The following is an 18,267-nucleotide window of genomic DNA, read 5'->3' as shown; positions in this document are numbered from 1 at the left end:
CCGGCCCTTTGCTATATTTGTTAAACTATAAAAATTAAACAAGCCCAAAAAAAAATGTTCAGTGCTTTTTAACACGTAGTAAAAAAAATTATGCTAACTAAACGATATATCTCTCACATTTTTATTCTTTCAGTTTGCATTAAGTAATTTACGATCTTGACTTCTAATTTTTCAATATTTAGACATGTTTCAAAATAAAATGCTATTAGTTTATTATTTAGAGTATCTTTCGCCTTCTATCTTATTATTACACCTTCAAGACTTTGTAATTCTTTTTTGGACTTACTTCCTTCTATAATCTTATTAAATTTGATAAAACTTCTATTTCATAAAAGTTTTTTATTTTTATTTTTTAAGTAAAACTTTTCAAAAGTCATAGTAATAATATTTGGTAAGACAAAATAAAAGTGATTTAATCTTCAATAAGTATAAGTTTCAATAGTAGTGTTTTGATAAAGTTATTTTTAAAAGCCAAAATAATTTTAATAGACATAAATATAATAAAATTAAAAATAAATTTAAATATTTTACTTATATTTAAAATTATATTAAATTTTTTAATTTAAAAAGTACAAATTTTATATATTTTAAAATTGAATTTTGTTAATTAATTAACAAAAAATATAATTTAAAAAATTTATTAATTAAATGTATATCTGACAATTTGTTTAAGATAATTCTTTTTCGAAGTTATTTATTAAAAACTATAAAGATATAAAATTTAAGAAAGACACATTTATTATGAAGATACTATAAAACGTATTTCTGAGTTTTCCAACTAAATAACTTAACAGATACAATTTTTTCTCTAAAATGTGAATATATTAATCAAAACAGACCATTTTAGAAAGGAAATTTCGCCACTTTTTTACCGCAAATTACAGAATATATTATCAAATTCTGCAAAAGAATTGTACCCAACATTATACCAATCTTATCAGTTATACATTCTATTGGCTAAAAATAATTTAAATTTGATGATAAATAAATTGAAGACATACATTTGTCTAGACTATATTAAAAAGATATTTAAAATAATAGAAAGAAATCATCAATAAGTAAATTAGGTTGATCGAAAAAGGTGTAAATCGAAAATGAAGGTCTATAATAGAAGTAATGAAGAGGCCAATAATTAAAACAGTTGAAGACGATTATCACACTTGTTATAGCAAAAACAATTATGTTTAATTTTTTTGTAGGTAGAGCACGTGAAAAAATTCTAATCGATTAAAAAAGACTATTAATAGATATAATATGAAAGGAGTAAAGATTAGAATTCGTTTTCAAAAACATTTTCGCACACTCATATTTTTAGCAATTTTTTGAATCTGTAAAGAACTTTTTTTTATAAGATTTTTTTTATATCTTTTAAATTTCTTTAAGTTTCTTGTAAGTTTTTCTCTTTTGCAAATTTACTTTTTTTTTACAAAGTCTTTGTTTTCTTCTTTAACATTTTCATATTATCTTTCGATTTTAAAGTCCTTTAACTTTTGTTGAGATATTTTATTACTTTAATTTAATTTTAAGTCATTTAAATTTTATTTATATTTTAAATTTTTTTCTATTCATTTAAAATTAGAATTTTTTAGTGTACAATTCAAAAACTGATATTTATAAGAAGAGTAAGTTTGTTTTTTAGATAATTAGATTGAACCAACCCAAATTTTACTAAAAATATGCATAATAGATAACTAACACACCCATTTTTTTGCTATTCGAATATAATAATTTTATTGAAGGCAAATGAGGGCAAAATTCTATCTCCATCTTTGACGCATCTAGGGATCCATACAATACAACTGTTGCTCTATAATTCGTTGAGGAAAAAATTCGCACAATTAACATACACCACCACCATAATTAGAGGGTAATCGGTCTATGCTTAGGAAGGTAGAATGATGTATGGGTTGTGAAGAGCTTAAAGAGTCTATAGGGTTCATGTTTAGTAGTTCTCTCTTACTTACTTTTACTAGTGCTACCTTCTTCTTCCTCTTATAAACTTGAGGCTCTGATACCACAGGAGTGGATCTCCAGTACTTCAAGGTGACAATGATATAATACATTGTATGCTTATCCCGGTCACTCTTTTCAACCATTTTAACGAGTGCGATTAAAGGGTCCGAGCAAAATTTAGTATTATAACATTGAGTCCCTTTTTCACTATGAGAAATTCTCGTGGATCCTATCCATGCCATTTTCTTATGAGCAGGATCCTCTGCAGAGGAAAGCTCAGAGCATACTTTATGGCACTAGATTGAGAAAGAAGGAAATAACACTAGCTAAGTTTTCAAAGAGAGAAGAAAAATTTAGAACATTTTGTAAGATAGAAAAAGTGGATATATTGCAATGTTCATTGAGATCTGATTACAACTGAGGTGAGCTCCTCCTTTTATAGAGGCCTCTAGATAGTAGCAATCTCTTACAGAATCTAAATAAACCTATCATACAATGCCAGCTGAAGGATAAGGATAAGCCTTATCTCTTTCTGACTTTTCTTAGACATGTGACAGAGATCACTTTATTTTAGTGTATTTAATAATTATATATAGTGGGGATATTGTCCTAATAAAGGGACGGTTTGAAATAGTCTTCTGGAAGGATCCCATCACCATCAGAGAAGGATGATGTCTCGTCAGAAGCCAAATTGACAGCTCTAAGATCCATATCCGAGTCTTGTAGATAGGTAGTATATATTTCCTTCATTAGGATCTTGGGCATCTTGTAGGTACGGGTCATATGGGTCTGAGTATAGGCCTTTAGCGTCATTGGGTATCCTTGCATCAATTCTGGTTGGGTTTGGTGGTAAAGCATATACTCTTTCATGTAGATCTTCAAAATTCAGATCTTTCTCAGAATTTCTGGTTGAGATATGTCTAGACGTGCTGGGCTGGTTTCTTGGAGCATGAAAAGAGTATTGTCCAAATTGATTGATTATTCCTAAAGTTATGAATCTGGACTGAAACTCTTGGAGAGTTATTGGCGGAATATCTGTTTGAAATGGGAGTCCTTCAATTACATCTCTTTTTTCATATAGTCCAGGTTGCCAAAGTTGACAAAGGTATTTGGTCAAGGCATTTAGGACTGTCTTTTCATCTGTAGGCCATATGGTAGAGTATCCAACAATATCGACCTTGTTCATGGTGTGTGAGTCTCTTCCAGTAAAATAATTCCTCTGTAAGGTGACAAAACAACATAATTTTCATTTTTGCCTGAGAAGATTTATCCCACAGTTGGTGTCGGTCGAGCATGTTATATAGCATTCCTCTCCATGCATCAAGTGGAGCATACATAGAGAATAACCAGACTAGATGGGATTGTGCTTGAGTGCGGTTACACAGGATATGGTATACAGAAAAAATTGGCACTATGATGGCACATGTATATAAGAAAGACAGAGCCCAAATATACCACATCAATTTCTCTGGTATAGGTTCTTGGATTATTGGTATAGTGCAGAAAGGGGTATCCATGTTGAAGTACCTTCGATTTGGATGGATTTGGGTTATGATAAGGAGCTAGTGTAGCCAGTAAAACAAAGTTTGTTTGGCTAGACAATTTATTTGGAATTCTGTCTGAGGTCTTGCTTTGAGGGAAAAAGGACAAATATTTCTCCTGTATGGACTTCTGCAGAGCGGACAATCAAAAAATGGAATCATGTATGAAGGATTGTGTGTACTCATAGTGTAAATGTAATAGATTGGTTTTGGAATTGGTTCTTTGGTAGGTCTGGATAGAAAATCAGCAAGTGTGTTTTGGTGTCCCTTTATGTGTCTCACTTCAAATTTATAGTGAGAAAACCAGTCTTTCCACTGTAACAGTTGAGAGTCTGGCAAGATCTTTTTCTTGATCTCCAACATTGACGGGAAAGAGGTGTTATCCATCTCTACAGTGAAATTATAAGGACTGAGGTAAAAATTAAATTTTTCTATCCCTTTTTTAATAGCAAGAATCTCTTTGTAAGTGGTAGCATGGTAATGTTTTTTAGATTCTTTGAATTGTCCACTAGCATGCGCACAGTAGTGTCTTGTCCCATCAATTTTTTCAAGTAGCATAGCTCCCCAGAACTCATCACTAGCATCTGTCTGCAATATTCTTTTTCCCGTGCTGGGAATCTTTAAAGGAGGGGGTCTTGTGCTATCTTCTTTAGGGTTTTGATAGCTGTAGTTTGCTCAAGTCCCCATGGTGGGGCTTCTTTTTCAGGAGTTTTGATAGCTGGCTGGTGTATCTGGTCACATCTGGGATAAAGTCTCTGATGTAGTTTACAATTCCCAAGAATGGTTGGACCTATTTGACCGTCATGTTTTTATCAAGGAAGTGGATTAATCCTTTGGCGATATGATCCCCTGATTGAAAGAATCCATCTTTGAAGACCATCCTGAAGAACTCAATTTTTGTTTTTGCAAGAGAACTCTTTTTTTTATGATAACATCATTCCCTGTTTTTTGACAATTTGAGTGAATTGGGCCAGGAGTGCCTTATGGGCTTCATTGTCTTTTGAGAACAGTAATATATCATCAATATAAATAAGTGTGGAATATAGTATGGACTCAAAGATTTTGGTCATGGCCTTTTAAAAAAGAGATGGGGCTACTTTGAGTCCAAATGGCATTACTGTCCATTGATATTGGGCTTCAGGGATACAAAATGCTGTTTTGTATCTATGTTCAAGATGGAGCCCAATTTGTCAAAAGTCAGCCTTTAGATCAAACTTGCTGAATATTTTTGCTCCACTTAACCTTTGTGTAATAACTGAGATCCTTGATAGAGGAAACTTATCATCTTGCAAAAAAATATTAAGTGGCTTATAATCAATAACAAGCCTCTTTTTTTCTCTATTTTGCTCGGCCCTTTTTTCAACATAGAATGCTTGACACGCCCAGTTAGAGTTGGTTGGTTCAATGAGTCATTGAACAAGAAGGGATGCACATTTAGCCCTTGCCAACCTGAGATCCTCAGAGTTCATTCCTGAGTGTGTGGCCTTTGTTGGGTTGATGTCCTCATTCTTTTTAAAAGGGAGATGAACATAAAATTCTGGATTCTTCCACAAAGGTGCAAGATGGTTGAATTGATCATGACTATCACAATAGGCACTAAGGAATAGTTGCTTGACCTCCTTAGATTCTTCTGAAGCTTCTTGGATCTCAAGGATGCTTTGTATCCCTGTAAAAGGCAAAAACTGCCCTTTTTAACTTAGGCCAGTGGGTTTGATATGTAGTCCATGGGTTCGGAAGAAAGCATCAAACCCGAACAGAACATCTTTGTATGGGAGATAACTTCCCAGTACCCTGAGCCAAGTGGTCTAGCATGCAAATATCTCCAATCCAATTGGTTTTTTGGAAATGAGATTGATGGTGAAGACTTCACTGTTAGCTGCTGCAAACCTCTTGAAAAAAGGTGCCCACATTTCTTTTGGTAAGACATGTGGTTTTAGGATAGTGGCACAAGATCCAGTATCCATTAGTGCAACAACTTTTATTGGTTTGTCATAGACGGATGTCTTGACTTTTAAATCGAAATGAGGTCGAAGAGTACCATCAATCTGTTTTATTCCTAAGGATCCAAGGTATCCAAGTTCTTCTTCTGGGATGCTTGATCCTTTAGGAATTCTTGTGGTGATGGAAGCAATGGAGGATATGGTAAAGATTGACCTCTTTGGTGGGAGATCTTCTTCTGAACTGCTTCCTTCTGAATCAGAGCCTTGAAAAACATATTCAGTTTCACCATTTTTCTTTTCTTGTTCTTCAAGTACTGATTCAATATCTTCTTCATCTTCGATGGAAGCTGCATCCATTAAAGACTGAAGCATTTTTATCTCCTTCTTTGTCTTATGAGGACATGATTTAGCAAAGTGGCCTTGTGTTCCCACAAATGAAGCATTTGTTTGACTTAGTATGGGGTTTTCTTCTTTTAAAATAACGGTATCTTTGCTTCTTTCTCCCCCTTTTGAATGCCTTCTGGTGGAATGTTTTGGCTGGTGGTTGCCAACGTGTCTTCTTCTTTAGCTTACATTCACACATGCTTGGCTCTTTGCATTTGATCTTCAAATAGGATTTATTGTATGCTCCTTTGAGTTTGCCTGAATTTTTGTTGAGCTGTTTGAACATTTGTTGTTGTTCACATAGTTTGTCCAGAGCAGCTAGAGCCAACTGATATATTTCTCCAATGGTAGTGGTAGCCATTTCTTTGCAAAGAGTTATCATCATCGGCTGTAACTCTGGCTAAAGTTCATCTGGCAAGGATGCCATGAAGACTTGTTTAAGTGGCGGATTATTATTTCCTCCAAGAGGATAATATTTAGCAGCCATCTTCTTGTAATGCCTCTCCAAGTCCTTTCTATTGAGTGAACAACACTTCATTTCAAAATATTCTTGAGAATTTCTTTTCTGGATAATTGTAATGTTCCCAAGAATTCTTGATGTATTATTCCCAAAAACTGAGAAGGAGTACCATTAATGAGTTGGAGTCTTTCATACTCAGAAAGGTTGTTAGCCCATTCTCAAAGATTGCCAGTTATTCGATTTATGAAATCTGCAAGGACTTGTTTGCTTGAAAGATTTGGATTGGTCATGGTAGTTTCAATCCAAGCAATAAATTCATTCAACCTTTCTCTGTATCTTGCTGGTGGGATATCATCAAAGGTGAACCATTTGTTAGGTATTTTTATTTCAGAGGACCCTGCATAAGTAGGATTAGCTGAAGCTGCTGGTTCATCCCTTTCAAAGGTTACCTCCTCTTCTTCTTCTTCTTCTATAGGGTTGACCATAGCTATTGCTGAAAGGTCTGCTTCATAGTCTTCTTCGAACCATTCAACAGTTTTTCCATTGGTTTCAGTAGTTTCATCATCAGGATCAAATTCATCAGTAATTTTCTCACTGTGTGATCGATTATCCATAGCAAGGGTATTAATTGTCCGTCCTGGGGTAGGAGATCCTTCTTTGATGCCCTTATCTTTTGTAGGGACATTAAAAGGTGTATCTTCTTTGAAAAAATTTTCTGGTTTCCAAGGAGGACGAGGTTTGGGTTGGAGAGAAGGCTGAGACGAATAACTACTCCCTTGGGGAGAGATAGATTTTTTGGTGTTTGCTTGTCTGGCTAAATGATAGGTGGATTTGAAAATGGACTCATAATCTGGGGTTTCAGGCGGCGAATATGTTGAGGGAAATAGAGTGGGCGAATATGAGGGATATGGTTTAGGATACATGGATAATGGATCTATAGCCAGTGCTTGAGGTACAGCCACTTTGCCTCTGTCCATCTCAATTTGTCGAAGTTGGGCCTTGACTTGATCCAGTTCTCTATTTTTCTTGTAGAATTCTAGGCCAAAGTACCTATTATCAATATAGGCCTTGAGTTCTTGATCAAGTTGAAAAGCCTGTGCAGAGAGCCGATCTCTGAGTTCAGCAATTTGTTCTGCTACAGAACCTAGTTGTGTTGAGAGACCTTTAGTTTTTTCCACGAGAGCATCAAGAGTGTGATCTATTCGGAGTAATAATTTATTTTGGCTAACTGCATTATCTGTGTGCCAATTAAGTACTTCCTCTTGAGGAGTTGTTGCTTGATGTCCATGTGGAGTAATTCATTGAGGAATCACGTATGACCTTCTAGTGATTTTCTTTTCATCAGTCTGGGTCACTAAAGGTGGAAATTCTTCCTCATAAGATCTGAGAGTGGCAATGCATGGGATCGTATTGACTGGCTGATAAAGATAATCCATAGCATCTTTGCAGGACAGTCTTTTCTTTCTGAGCATCAGTGCCGCATCTATATCATTAGGGGGCTTGGGCCTTTTATAGGAGCAAGGAGCTTGCAGTGACCTCTTCTTCTTTTTCTTGTTCCTCTGCTGCCTGGCATAATCTTCATCATCAGTATCACTCCATTGGTTAGCACAGTCATGGTCAGAATCACAAATGGAGGGATCAACATCCCAAATGAAGTGGCCATTTACATGAGAAACCTAAACAGGTTTTCCATTCTCATAGAAGTGCACAGGTGGATTATATTGATCGTGAGTTGTCTGCACCTGAACAGGAGAGATCATATTAATCCTCCTGAAGGATGGTCCCCGCAGTGAAGTTTGCTTGATCATTCCAGGTCTCTAGAAAATAGTAGTCACCGTTCCATCACTATTATGAGTAATAGTTGGAAGTGTTGTGGTATGAACATCAACCTGTTCCTTTGGGAAAGCTTTCTTATAATCAGTAATCCATTCCAAGGAAAAGATAGAAGAAAGTTCATCAATAGTGATCATTCTTGGAATGTTTATGATTGCTGGCCCTCTAGCATTATCTGTGAACATGAATAATGCCTCTTATGTAGTGTTTGGGAGATTGAGATCAAGAGCATGGTCTTGAACTCGGTAGAGGACTTGGTGATGCAAGGTGGCCTGTTTAGCATTAGAGTCTTGGATTACCCCCAACTAGCTGTATTTGGATTTTTAGCCTTTGACATATCATTGGATCTGATAGTCTCATGGTGAAATTAGGAGCTATAGTAAGTGACGTGTACCCCCATAAACCTTGGAAACAAGATCAATATCAAAACCGACCAGATAATCCGGAAACAAGCAAGCAGAACCAAAACACAACTTGATCACGACTACGCACAAACGTCATCTCTAGACGGTTACCAGCAACAACGGCACATGCTGTCCAACCCAAAATATCGGAACGAGCAGAAGGAAGGTAACACTTCACTCGTCTATAAAAACAAACCAAATAGCTCAGAAAGGGACAGGTCACAAATACACTTCCACTCTCTTATTAGTATTAACTTCTTAATACTCTCTTTCTGACTTGAGCGTCAGAGTACTTTTTGCAGGTACTCCCGCCGCTGTGTTTTGTGTCGCCGAGATTTTCCACTATTCTCCTCAAACGACGTATAGCTCTTCCCATGCCAAGCAGTTGGAAAATGAGCCATATACCTCGGTCGATTTGGAACGGAACATTTGGCGCCCACCGTGGGGCCCGAGATTTATCTAACCCCACTATTTCCTTTATCTAGCTTTTTATTATTTTCTGTGACAGGATCTCCAACCCTTAGGCATGGCTGATAACGGGGTTCATCAACCCACACAAGCAGAGCTCTTAGCTTAGATCGCTGAACTTCAGGCGGAAGTCTGAAGGATAGCTGAACTGTCCGTCCGCAACAATGTTGAAAAGCATGAGAAAGGAAACTCCAAAGGCTCGGCTCAAGGCAACACCAACCCGTTGTGTCTCAATCCACCGAAAGAGAAGCTGACCTTGGACAACCCATTCTCTGAAGAGATCACCAACTTCCAGATGCCCAAGAATTTCGTGTTACCTACTTCTCTTGAGCCATATAAGGGGATTGGTGACCCCATGCTCATGTTAAAAAATTCCAGTCTATGATGTTTTTTAACAGCGCTAACAATGAACCTATACTCTGCCGAGCTTTTTCTACTTATCTTGATGGTGCTGCACTACTTTGGTTTTCTAAACTATCTGCAGGTTCGATCTCCTCATTCGAAGAATTGGCGAGGTCCTTCATTGACTACTTCGCAGCTTCAAGGATATACGTACACGGATCAGATTACCTTGGTACCATCCGACAAGGACAACACGAAAGCTTGAAGGAATACATGACTAAATTTGCGGAGGCAACCATGGAAATACAAGATCTAGACCCAGCAGTCCACCTACACGCCCTTAAGGCCGGCCTCCGACCCGGTAAGTTCCGGGAGACAATCGCGGTGACCAAACCAAAGACACTGGAGGAATTCCGAGAAAGAGCAGCTGGACAAATGGAGATCGAAGAACTCCGTGAGGCTGAAAGAACAGAAAGAAAACAACCTAGAAAAGACAAAGACAAGACTATAAGGTCGCCAAACAATAAGGAACTGAGGAAGCCATTCAAGCTCACCCCAAAATTTGACAATTATACCAGATTCAACACAAAGAGAGAAAAAATAATCAAAGAGATTCTCAACGCCAAAATTATAAAACCTCCAGCCCGAGCAGGAAGTTACCAGGATCAACGATTTGTGGACAGAAGCAAGCACTGTGCTTTCCATCAGAAATACAGGCACACGACGGACGAATGTGTGATCGCCAAAGACTTACTAGAGAGGTTAGCCCGGAAAGGCCTCTTAGACAAATATGTTGAAGGAAGAAGAAAAAAGGAAGGCATTCGAGACGGGGAAGAGCGCCGACAAACTTCGGAAGGAAAAGATGACAACAGATGGTCCAACCCTAATCCACCAAAAAGGATCATCAACTGCATATTCGGAGGATTTGCCAGAGGAGGTGAAACAAGCTCGGCACGCAAACGAAACTACCGTGCAATGCTGACAATCAAAGGAACAGTACCACAAAGCACCAAGGATACAACCGACTCAAAATCACCTTCAGCCAGGTAGACATATCTTCGGCCATCCTGAACTTAGACTATCCAGTGGTGATTTCCATCCAAACAGGTGAACTATTGGTAAGAAAAGTCCTTCTGGACCCAGGTAGTAATGCAGATGTTCTTTTCTATTCTACTTTTCAAAAAATGAAATTATCTGAAAAAGCCATGCAACCCTCATCCGGTGAACTGGTAGGATTCTCAGGAGAAAGGGTCCCAATTAAAGGTTATATATGGATAAAAACGACACTGGATGACACCCCATTATCACAAACCATAGATATACAGTATCTTATAATTGATTGCCCCAGTTCTTACAATATTATTCTCGGAAGACCTACTCTGAACATGTTCAGAGCAGTAGTGTCAACCTTTCATTTATGTGTTAAGTTTCAGGTACAGGACGGCAAGATAGCAACACTCCACTCAGATCGCCAACAAGCTCGACAATGCTATAATGCAAGCCTAAAAAGATCTGACACAGAACAAAAATTTCAACAAGAAGTCAAGGCAATACACAGCACGAATGAAGTACTGTCCCTAGCAGAACTCGACCCTCGGAAGGACACCCAAGAAAGACCCCAACCAACAGATGAACTCCAGAAAGTTTCCCTGACGTCAAAACCGGAAAAATTCACTACATCGGCCGAGCACTCCAAGGACAAGAAAAATTGGAGCTTATAAAGGTACTACAAGCTAACGCTGATCTATTTGCCTGGACCCCGGCAGATATGCCAGGTATAGATCCAAACGTCATTTGCCACAAGCTCGTCATCGATAGAAAGATCCGACCTATAGCTCAAAAGAAAAGGAATCTCGGAGCGGAAAAAACAAAGGCGGCTCTAGAAGAAACTAAGAGTTACTTAGTGCCAACTTCATCAAAGAAATTCGCTTCACCACGTGGCTCTCAAACGTGGTAATGGTAAGAAAAAATTCAGGTAAATGGCGCATGTGCGTCGATTTTACAAACCTCAACAAGGCATGTCCAAAAGATGCCTACCCTCTACCATGTATTGACAAGCTCGTAGATAATGCATCAGGTTTCAAAAGCTTAAGCTTCATGGATGCATATTCTGGTTACAACCAGATCCTTATGCATCCAGAAGATCAGAGCAAAACAGCCTTTATAACTGAACATGGGAATTTTTGTTATAAAGTAATGCCATTTGGTCTAAAGAATGCAAGTGCAACATATCAGTGACTAATGGACAAGGTATTCCACCAACAGATAGGTTGGAACATGAAAATCTACGTGGATGATATGGTCGCCAAGACCACACCAGAAAGATCGCATTGTGAAGACCTCAAGGAAATATTCAGTCAAATCCGAGCATATAACATGAGACTCAATCCAGAGAAATGTGCTTTTGGGGTACAAAGAGGCAAGTTCCTCGGGTTTATGCTGACTTCACGAGGAATCAAAGCAAACTCTGAAAAATGTGAGGCGATACTTAACATGGCAAGTCCTAAAACAATAAAAGAGGTACAACAACTAGCAGGGAGAGTAGCCGCCCTATCACGATTTTTGCCAGTAGTATCAAACCGATCATACCACTTTTTCCAGACGATATCAAAAAGTAAAAAATTCGAGTGGACAAAGGAATGCGAGACAGCATTCGCCGAACTTAAAGCCACTCTGTCTTCACCACCAGTACTGCAAAGCCCAGAAACCGGTAAACCTTTATACTTATATTTATCCGTTTCCAATTATGCTATAAGCTCGATTCTTGTCACTGAAACAGGAAAAAAACAAAAGCCAATATACTTTGTCAGCTGAGTCATGCAGCCAACAGAAAGAAGATACCCCAAAATAGAACAACTTGCCTTAGCACTAGTAACAACTGCAAGGAGACTAAGGCACTATTTTCAGAGCCACACAATAATTGTAAGGATGGACCAACCACTAAGGCAAATATTAACAAAGCCAGAACTAGCAGGATGATTGACCAAGTGGTCCATCGAACTTTCAGAGTTTGATATTCAGTTTCAATCCAGACCAGCTTTGAAGTCACAGATCCTGGCGGACATCGTTTCCGAACTCACAGCCGACGAACATCACTACGAGAAGACTTGGGAAATACAAGTAGATGGTGCATCAAACCGAGAAGGAAGCAGAGCCGGGATAGTGCTAAGGGAAGGAGAAACAGTAATGGCCGAGCAGTCACTTCAATTCAACTTCTCATCAAGCAATAACCAAGCCGAATATGAGGCGCTCATAGCAGGTCTCAAGCTCGCCCTCAGTTTCCAAGTACAAAGCCTGGTAGTATATTGTGACTCCCTCTTAGTAGTTCAACAAATTAAAGGAGAATTCCAGGTAAAAAATTCTTTGTTAGAGCGGTATTGGCTCATAGCAAAAGATCTTATTTCAAAATTTGATAAATTTATTATATCACATGTACATAGAGAGAACAACACTAGGGCGGATATATTATCTAAGCTCGCCGCCACTAGAGCAACCACACACACATCGATACTATCACAACTTACACTAGAAAATCCTAGCATCGAATCATTGTGCATGATAAATACTATTCACACAAACGACTGGAGAATGCCTTTTCTTGAATACATTAATGCAGGAATCATGCCTAGCAACGAGACTAACCCTCAAAACTTCAGGCGAAAAGCAAGTCTTTTTACAACCATAGCAGGAGAACTGTATAGGCGTGGTTTCTCACACCCATTACTAAAATGCCTCAATAAAGACGAAGCAAATGAAGTAATGAATGAGGTCCATGAGGGCGTATGTGGAAACCACATAGAAGGACGAGCTCTTGCAGCAAAGATCATCCGAACAGGATACTACTGGCCGACCATGAAGAGGGATTGCATAGCAAAGGTCAAAACCTGCGACAACTGTCAAAAACATGCTGCTGTCTCTATGAAGCTCGCCGAGGTGATGCACAGTATGGAGGTAAGCTAGCCCTTCTACAGATGGGGGCTCGATATCCTCGGCCCATTTCCAATAGCATCGGGTCAGGTAAAATTTCTTTTGATTTCAATAGATTATTTTTCAAAATGGATAGAAGCACAACCACTAGCAAGAATAACGACTGAGAATGTACGATCTTTTATATGGAAAAATATTATATGCCGATTCGAAATACCAAAGGAAATAATATCGGATAATGGTAGACAATTTACAAATAACAAACTTGCATCATTGTTGAAAAATTTTAACATACAGCATTATTTTAGCTCGGTCGAACACTCACAAACCAATGGACAAGCCGAAGCTGCTAACCGAGTAATATTGCAGGCAATGAGAAAAAAAGCTCAATGATGCGAAAGGAGAATGGGCAGAATTAATCCCAAAAATACTATGGAGCTATAACACGACAATACAATCTACCACAGGCGAGACACCATTCAAGCTAGTCTACGGATCAGAAGCACTGATTCCGATCAAAGTCGGCATCCCTACATTAAGAACCGAGCTATACAATCAACAACACAATATCAATATGAGGAAAGCCGAGCTTGATCTCGCCGAGGAAGACAGGGACATGGCCGCTATCAAATAAAGAGCAATGAAACAGCTAGTTGAGAGAAGGCACAATTAAAAGGTAGTACCAAGGACATTCAACGAGGGCGACCTAGTCCTCAGAAGAACAGAAGAAGCAAGACGACCTCCATCACATGGAAAACTCGCTGCAAATTGGGAAGGACCATTCCAGATCGCAAAAGTACTCGGAATGGGAGCTTACCAACTCCAAACACTACAAGGCAACCCATTATCAGAAAACTGGAATGTCTCTTTACTAAAATTGTATAGATCATAAACTGTATAACCTGCGGATGAAGGTACTCTTTTTTCCCCTTAGAGGTTTTGTCCCCAAAAGAGGGTTTTACCTAAGGAGGGTTTTAACGAGGCCGGACGCCCAAATTGTCAAATTTTCAAATATAGACAATGATATATGAATAAACCGATCTATTCCTATTTTAACCGATCTATTACTATTTCTCCTGTTTTACCTACTAAAACAACAACGTCAAACTAAACAGTCATAAATACGTATATTATCCAAATATCCAACAGTCAAGCTGACCAAACATGGTCAAAACAAGCAAAAAAGTTATCACAATCCACCAAAAGGGTAACCAACCTATCTAAACAAGCAAAGAAAATATATAAGTCAAGACGGAGGAACATTCTCATCATGATCCTCCACAGTCCCATCTACCACTAACTTCCCGCCGATCACTACCTTGGTCACATCAAGTCGGCCACAGTCAAACTCAGGGGCTAACACAGCAATTTGACTGACAGCACGATCAAAACCAGAGGAGAACATCTCCATCCCTTCTTCCTCCAGCTCATGCACACTAGAGGTCAGTCTCGGCCTGCATAAAACGAATCTGATCATGCAAACGAACATCTTCCTCCTCAGATTCCTTCATTTTCACAGTAGCATTAACAATAACATTGTCTTTTTCTTTTGAATATTTTTCAAGTTTAGCAATTCTCTCCCTATAAGACTTCTCCAGATCAGCAACCCTATCCACAGCTACCTGCTGCTCGGCATCGATAAGTTCAGTCGTCCGACCAGCACACATCAGCCATGAAGCAACAATCTACAATGTACCCAATAAGTAAGCATAAGACATCAAATAAACCAAAACAAAGAAGGGAAAATAGTCGAGCAAAATGTACTAATTTGGATAAACTTCCCCAACCCCTCCACACCAATCCAATGAGTCATGAGCATGTCACCAGGATATTGCGACACTCTATGAGAAAGCTCGGTGAACGGAAACTGATCACTCCACAATGAATGAGAGCTTGTACCTGGGATGAAACCATGCAGCCTCTTTTGCCTGTCAAAGGCAGACTTACCAGCGCCAATAACTTCCCTAGCTATCACCTTCAGAAATAACCTCCAGAGACTTCTCCATGTCATCCCTTTTTTCTCTTAAAGGAAGATGCCGGCTGAGCAGTAGAATGAGCTGCATCCCCGCTGCTTTCCTTCACAGTCTTAGAGACGCCAGCAACTTTTTCCTTTTTCTTTTTCAGAAAAGACTGAAAACACGAAGGATCGAGAAGAGGAACCTGCCCACCTACAGACACAGCAGGAAAAATTAAAGACAACAAACAAACTAAAGTAAAAAAAATAAACACACAAAACATTACCTATGTAAGCTTTCAACCCATCAATGTCACCAGAATCATGAAAATGAAGAACATTAGGAATAGATAAACACTCCCTGCCAGCAAAACTCTCCATCAAAAATTCTAACAACCAATCTTCCTCATCTTTTCGCTCAGTAGCCTCAAGAATTTGAAGCGGCTCCGAGCACCAATACAGGGGAAAGCTCTCTATAAGCTCGTCATCCAAATAAAAGGGATAAACAGACTCTACAGAGCGCACTTTAACAAATATTGATTTGAAGTTTTTAAAAGAGGACTTCTATAACAGAAAAAGGGAACGCCCAGGGAAACTACTCAGACAAACCCATAATCCCTTTCGAACCCCTTTTGACTGAAACAAAGAGAAAAACACAGGAAGAGAACATGGAAAAGAAAGAAAATCCATCAAACATTGAAACGCACGAAGAAAGGCCCATGAATTTGGGTGTAGCTGCGAGGGCGCACAGTTGAGTTGGGTCAAGACATCACACTCAAAATCACTAAAAGGAAATGTTACTCGAAGTTCAGTAAGACAAGGAGTGTACATATAGAATACTGCCAATCACCCCGCCTCTCGCAAACCCTATCGTCACCAGAACAATGGAGTAGCTCAACTACTACCCCCGAACCCTCCCTAACAATTTTTAAACCCTTAAGCTCACCCATTGACTCGATGTTTGCATACAACGACGAGTGCGTCTTAACATCATCATGCACCCAGTGGTAAGGATTGTCTTTTTTCACATCAACTATCTTCAACTTTTCTTTCTTTCACACCATTTCAAATAGAAATCAGAAGAAAAAAGCAACCTTAGGAAAAGAACACTAACCTTTAGAAGTCATAGTTGGAGTCAGCCGGTAGAAAGAATTTGAAACAGCAGAGTGTAAGTTTCAATACAGTGAACAGATATTATTGCAAGCCCACTAACTTAGTGAGTAACTTAACTCATAACCGCTCAAAGCATAGGAACCTAAACAGTAAAAAGGTGCATTAAACGCAGCACGTTTCACAAGAAAAAAGGGTCTTTTAATATTCTCTCAAATTTCCTTAAAACTCAACCCATGGAAAGCCCAACACTACAAAAAAGATTCGACACAACAAATCCAAACACATAGAAAGCACATACGCAGAGGCCGATTCCATTAAGCTCACCTGTCATTTCCATACAAAGCCAGACAAGCTTGGGGGCTATGACATGTACCCCATAAACCTCGGAAACAAGATCAATATAAAAACCGACCATATAATCCAGAAACAAGCAAGCAGAGCCAAAACACAACTTGATCACAACTACGCAGAAACGTCATCTCTAGACGTTACCAGCAACAATGGCACACGCTATCCAACCCAAAATATCGGAACGAGCAGAAGGAAGGTAACACTTCACTCATCTATAAAAACAAACCAAATAGCTCAGAAAGGGACAGGTCACAGATACACTTTCACTCTCTTATTAGTATTAACTTCTTAATACTCTCTTTCTAACTTGAGCGTCGGAGTACTTTTTGTAGGTGCTCCCGCTGCTGTATTTCGTGTCGTCGAGATTCGCCACTATTCTCTTTGAACGACGTATAGCTCTCCCCGTGCCAAGCAGTTGGAAAAGGAGCCATATACCTCGGTCGATTTGGAACGGAACAGTAAGAGTAAGAATGACATTTTCATTTGAGAGTGTAGTTACTAATACTCCGATTAAGGTATGTTGGTATTTTTTGAAAGTGGTATCTAAAAGAGCAACTTTGGCTATCATCGGAAGGGATCTTCTTCCATGAAGAGTAAGAATAAGCCTAACTGCTCCAAAATGCAAATGAGTATAGCCTTGGTTTTGGTAATTTTGAATGAGTTCTTGTGGGATTTCTAAGGTTATATACTGTTCAGTAGTAGTGGCTTTTAACCCACACTATTGTAGATGGAAGGACTGGATGACTTCTTTTGGAAGGAGGAGAATGGCTTCTGTTAATGAGATGGTGGATGGAGGTGAAGGTTGATTTCTTTTGTCTTTGGTAGAAAGAATAGAAATTTATAAGAGGGTATTCAGTGGCTGGAGTTCGAGAGGCTTATGGAATATGAGTAAATTCTACTAATTAATCAATTTTATTGCCAAGAATTTTCTTTAAACTAGAGGGTAATTGGTCTATGCTTAAGGAGGTGAACTAAAAATAAAGTATTTTAATCGTACATTTTTTAATCGTTGCCATTATATTATATATACTAGTATAGTATCATCAACACCTTGAGCCAGACCCAAAATATGCATATGGCATCCTTCAATGTTTATTCTCCTCCTGCTGCTGCTGCTCCACCTCTCACTAATAAGTACGATGTGTTCATCAGCTTCAACGGTAGGGACACGCGTAACGGTTTCACTAGCCATCTTCATGCCGCTCTATGCAAAAACCAGATCGAAACGTTCATAGACTACAGAATTGAAAAAGGTGGGGAGATCTGGCAAGAACTCGTGGAAGCCATCAGAGAGTCGATGGTGTATCTGGTCATCTTCTCCGAACGCTATGCACAGTCAAAGTGGTGCTTGCGGGAGCTCGTTGAGATCATGGAATGCAAGAACAAGAATGGAGACTACCATGTCATTCCTGTGTTCTACAAGATTGAACCAAGCCATGTTCGGAAGCAAACGGGCAGCTACTACTCCATATTTGCGGAATATGAGAGAAACTTGGACCATGGCCTTGTTCGCCAGTGGAGAAAGGTACTCTTTGACGCTGCCAATATCTCCGGCTTCGAATGCAACGGCCGCAGGTAAGTGAATCCCACCATGCAT

The 18,267-nt window shown here is 38.8% G+C and overlaps 3 protein-coding genes across 3 annotated transcripts in view; all 3 read left to right on the top strand.

The window, feature by feature from the left end:
* LOC107614903 lies at nucleotides 9,368-10,375 on the top strand. Its single transcript, XM_016317029.1, has one exon. It carries the CDS (start codon nucleotides 9,368-9,370, stop codon nucleotides 10,373-10,375), a length of 1,008 nt encoding a protein of 335 aa, XP_016172515.1.
* LOC107614902 lies at nucleotides 11,567-13,886 on the top strand. The gene is made up of 4 exons (XM_021111729.1): nucleotides 11,567-12,035; nucleotides 12,333-12,584; nucleotides 12,942-13,268; nucleotides 13,720-13,886. Exons 1-4 carry the CDS (start codon nucleotides 11,567-11,569, stop codon nucleotides 13,884-13,886), a joined length of 1,215 nt encoding a protein of 404 aa, XP_020967388.1.
* Nucleotides 17,746-18,267, top strand: part of LOC107614900 (TMV resistance protein N-like) — a 5,956-nt gene continuing 5,434 nt past the window's right edge. Inside the window, exon 1 of the mRNA XM_016317027.1 lies at nucleotides 17,746-18,245. Within this exon, the coding sequence (XP_016172513.1) occupies nucleotides 17,746-18,245 (500 nt within the window). The remainder of the gene's footprint in view (nucleotides 18,246-18,267) is intronic.

Source organism: Arachis ipaensis, chromosome B09 (assembly GCF_000816755.2).
Source record: "Arachis ipaensis cultivar K30076 chromosome B09, Araip1.1, whole genome shotgun sequence".
Classification (NCBI taxonomy): domain Eukaryota; kingdom Viridiplantae; phylum Streptophyta; class Magnoliopsida; order Fabales; family Fabaceae; genus Arachis; species Arachis ipaensis.
Note: the sequence above shows the minus strand (reverse complement) of the source record. Positions and strands in the feature narration are given on the sequence as shown.

What these genes read in the sequence shown, in the direction of transcription:
- LOC107614902 (XM_021111729.1), top strand. Translation starts at nt 11,567, where the DNA reads ATGGACAAGGTATTCCACCAACAGATAGGTTGGAACATGAAAATCTAC. An exon ending in ACTGCAAAGCCCAGAAACCG is followed by an intron (nt 12,036 to 12,332) that starts GTAAACCTTTAT and finishes TCGAACTTTCAG; the next exon opens with AGTTTGATATTCAGTTTCAA. An exon ending in GCTCGCCGAGGTGATGCACA is followed by an intron (nt 13,269 to 13,719) that starts GTATGGAGGTAA and finishes AATCTACCACAG; the next exon opens with GCGAGACACCATTCAAGCTA.
- LOC107614903 (XM_016317029.1), top strand. Translation starts at nt 9,368, where the DNA reads ATGTTTTTTAACAGCGCTAACAATGAACCTATACTCTGCCGAGCTTTT.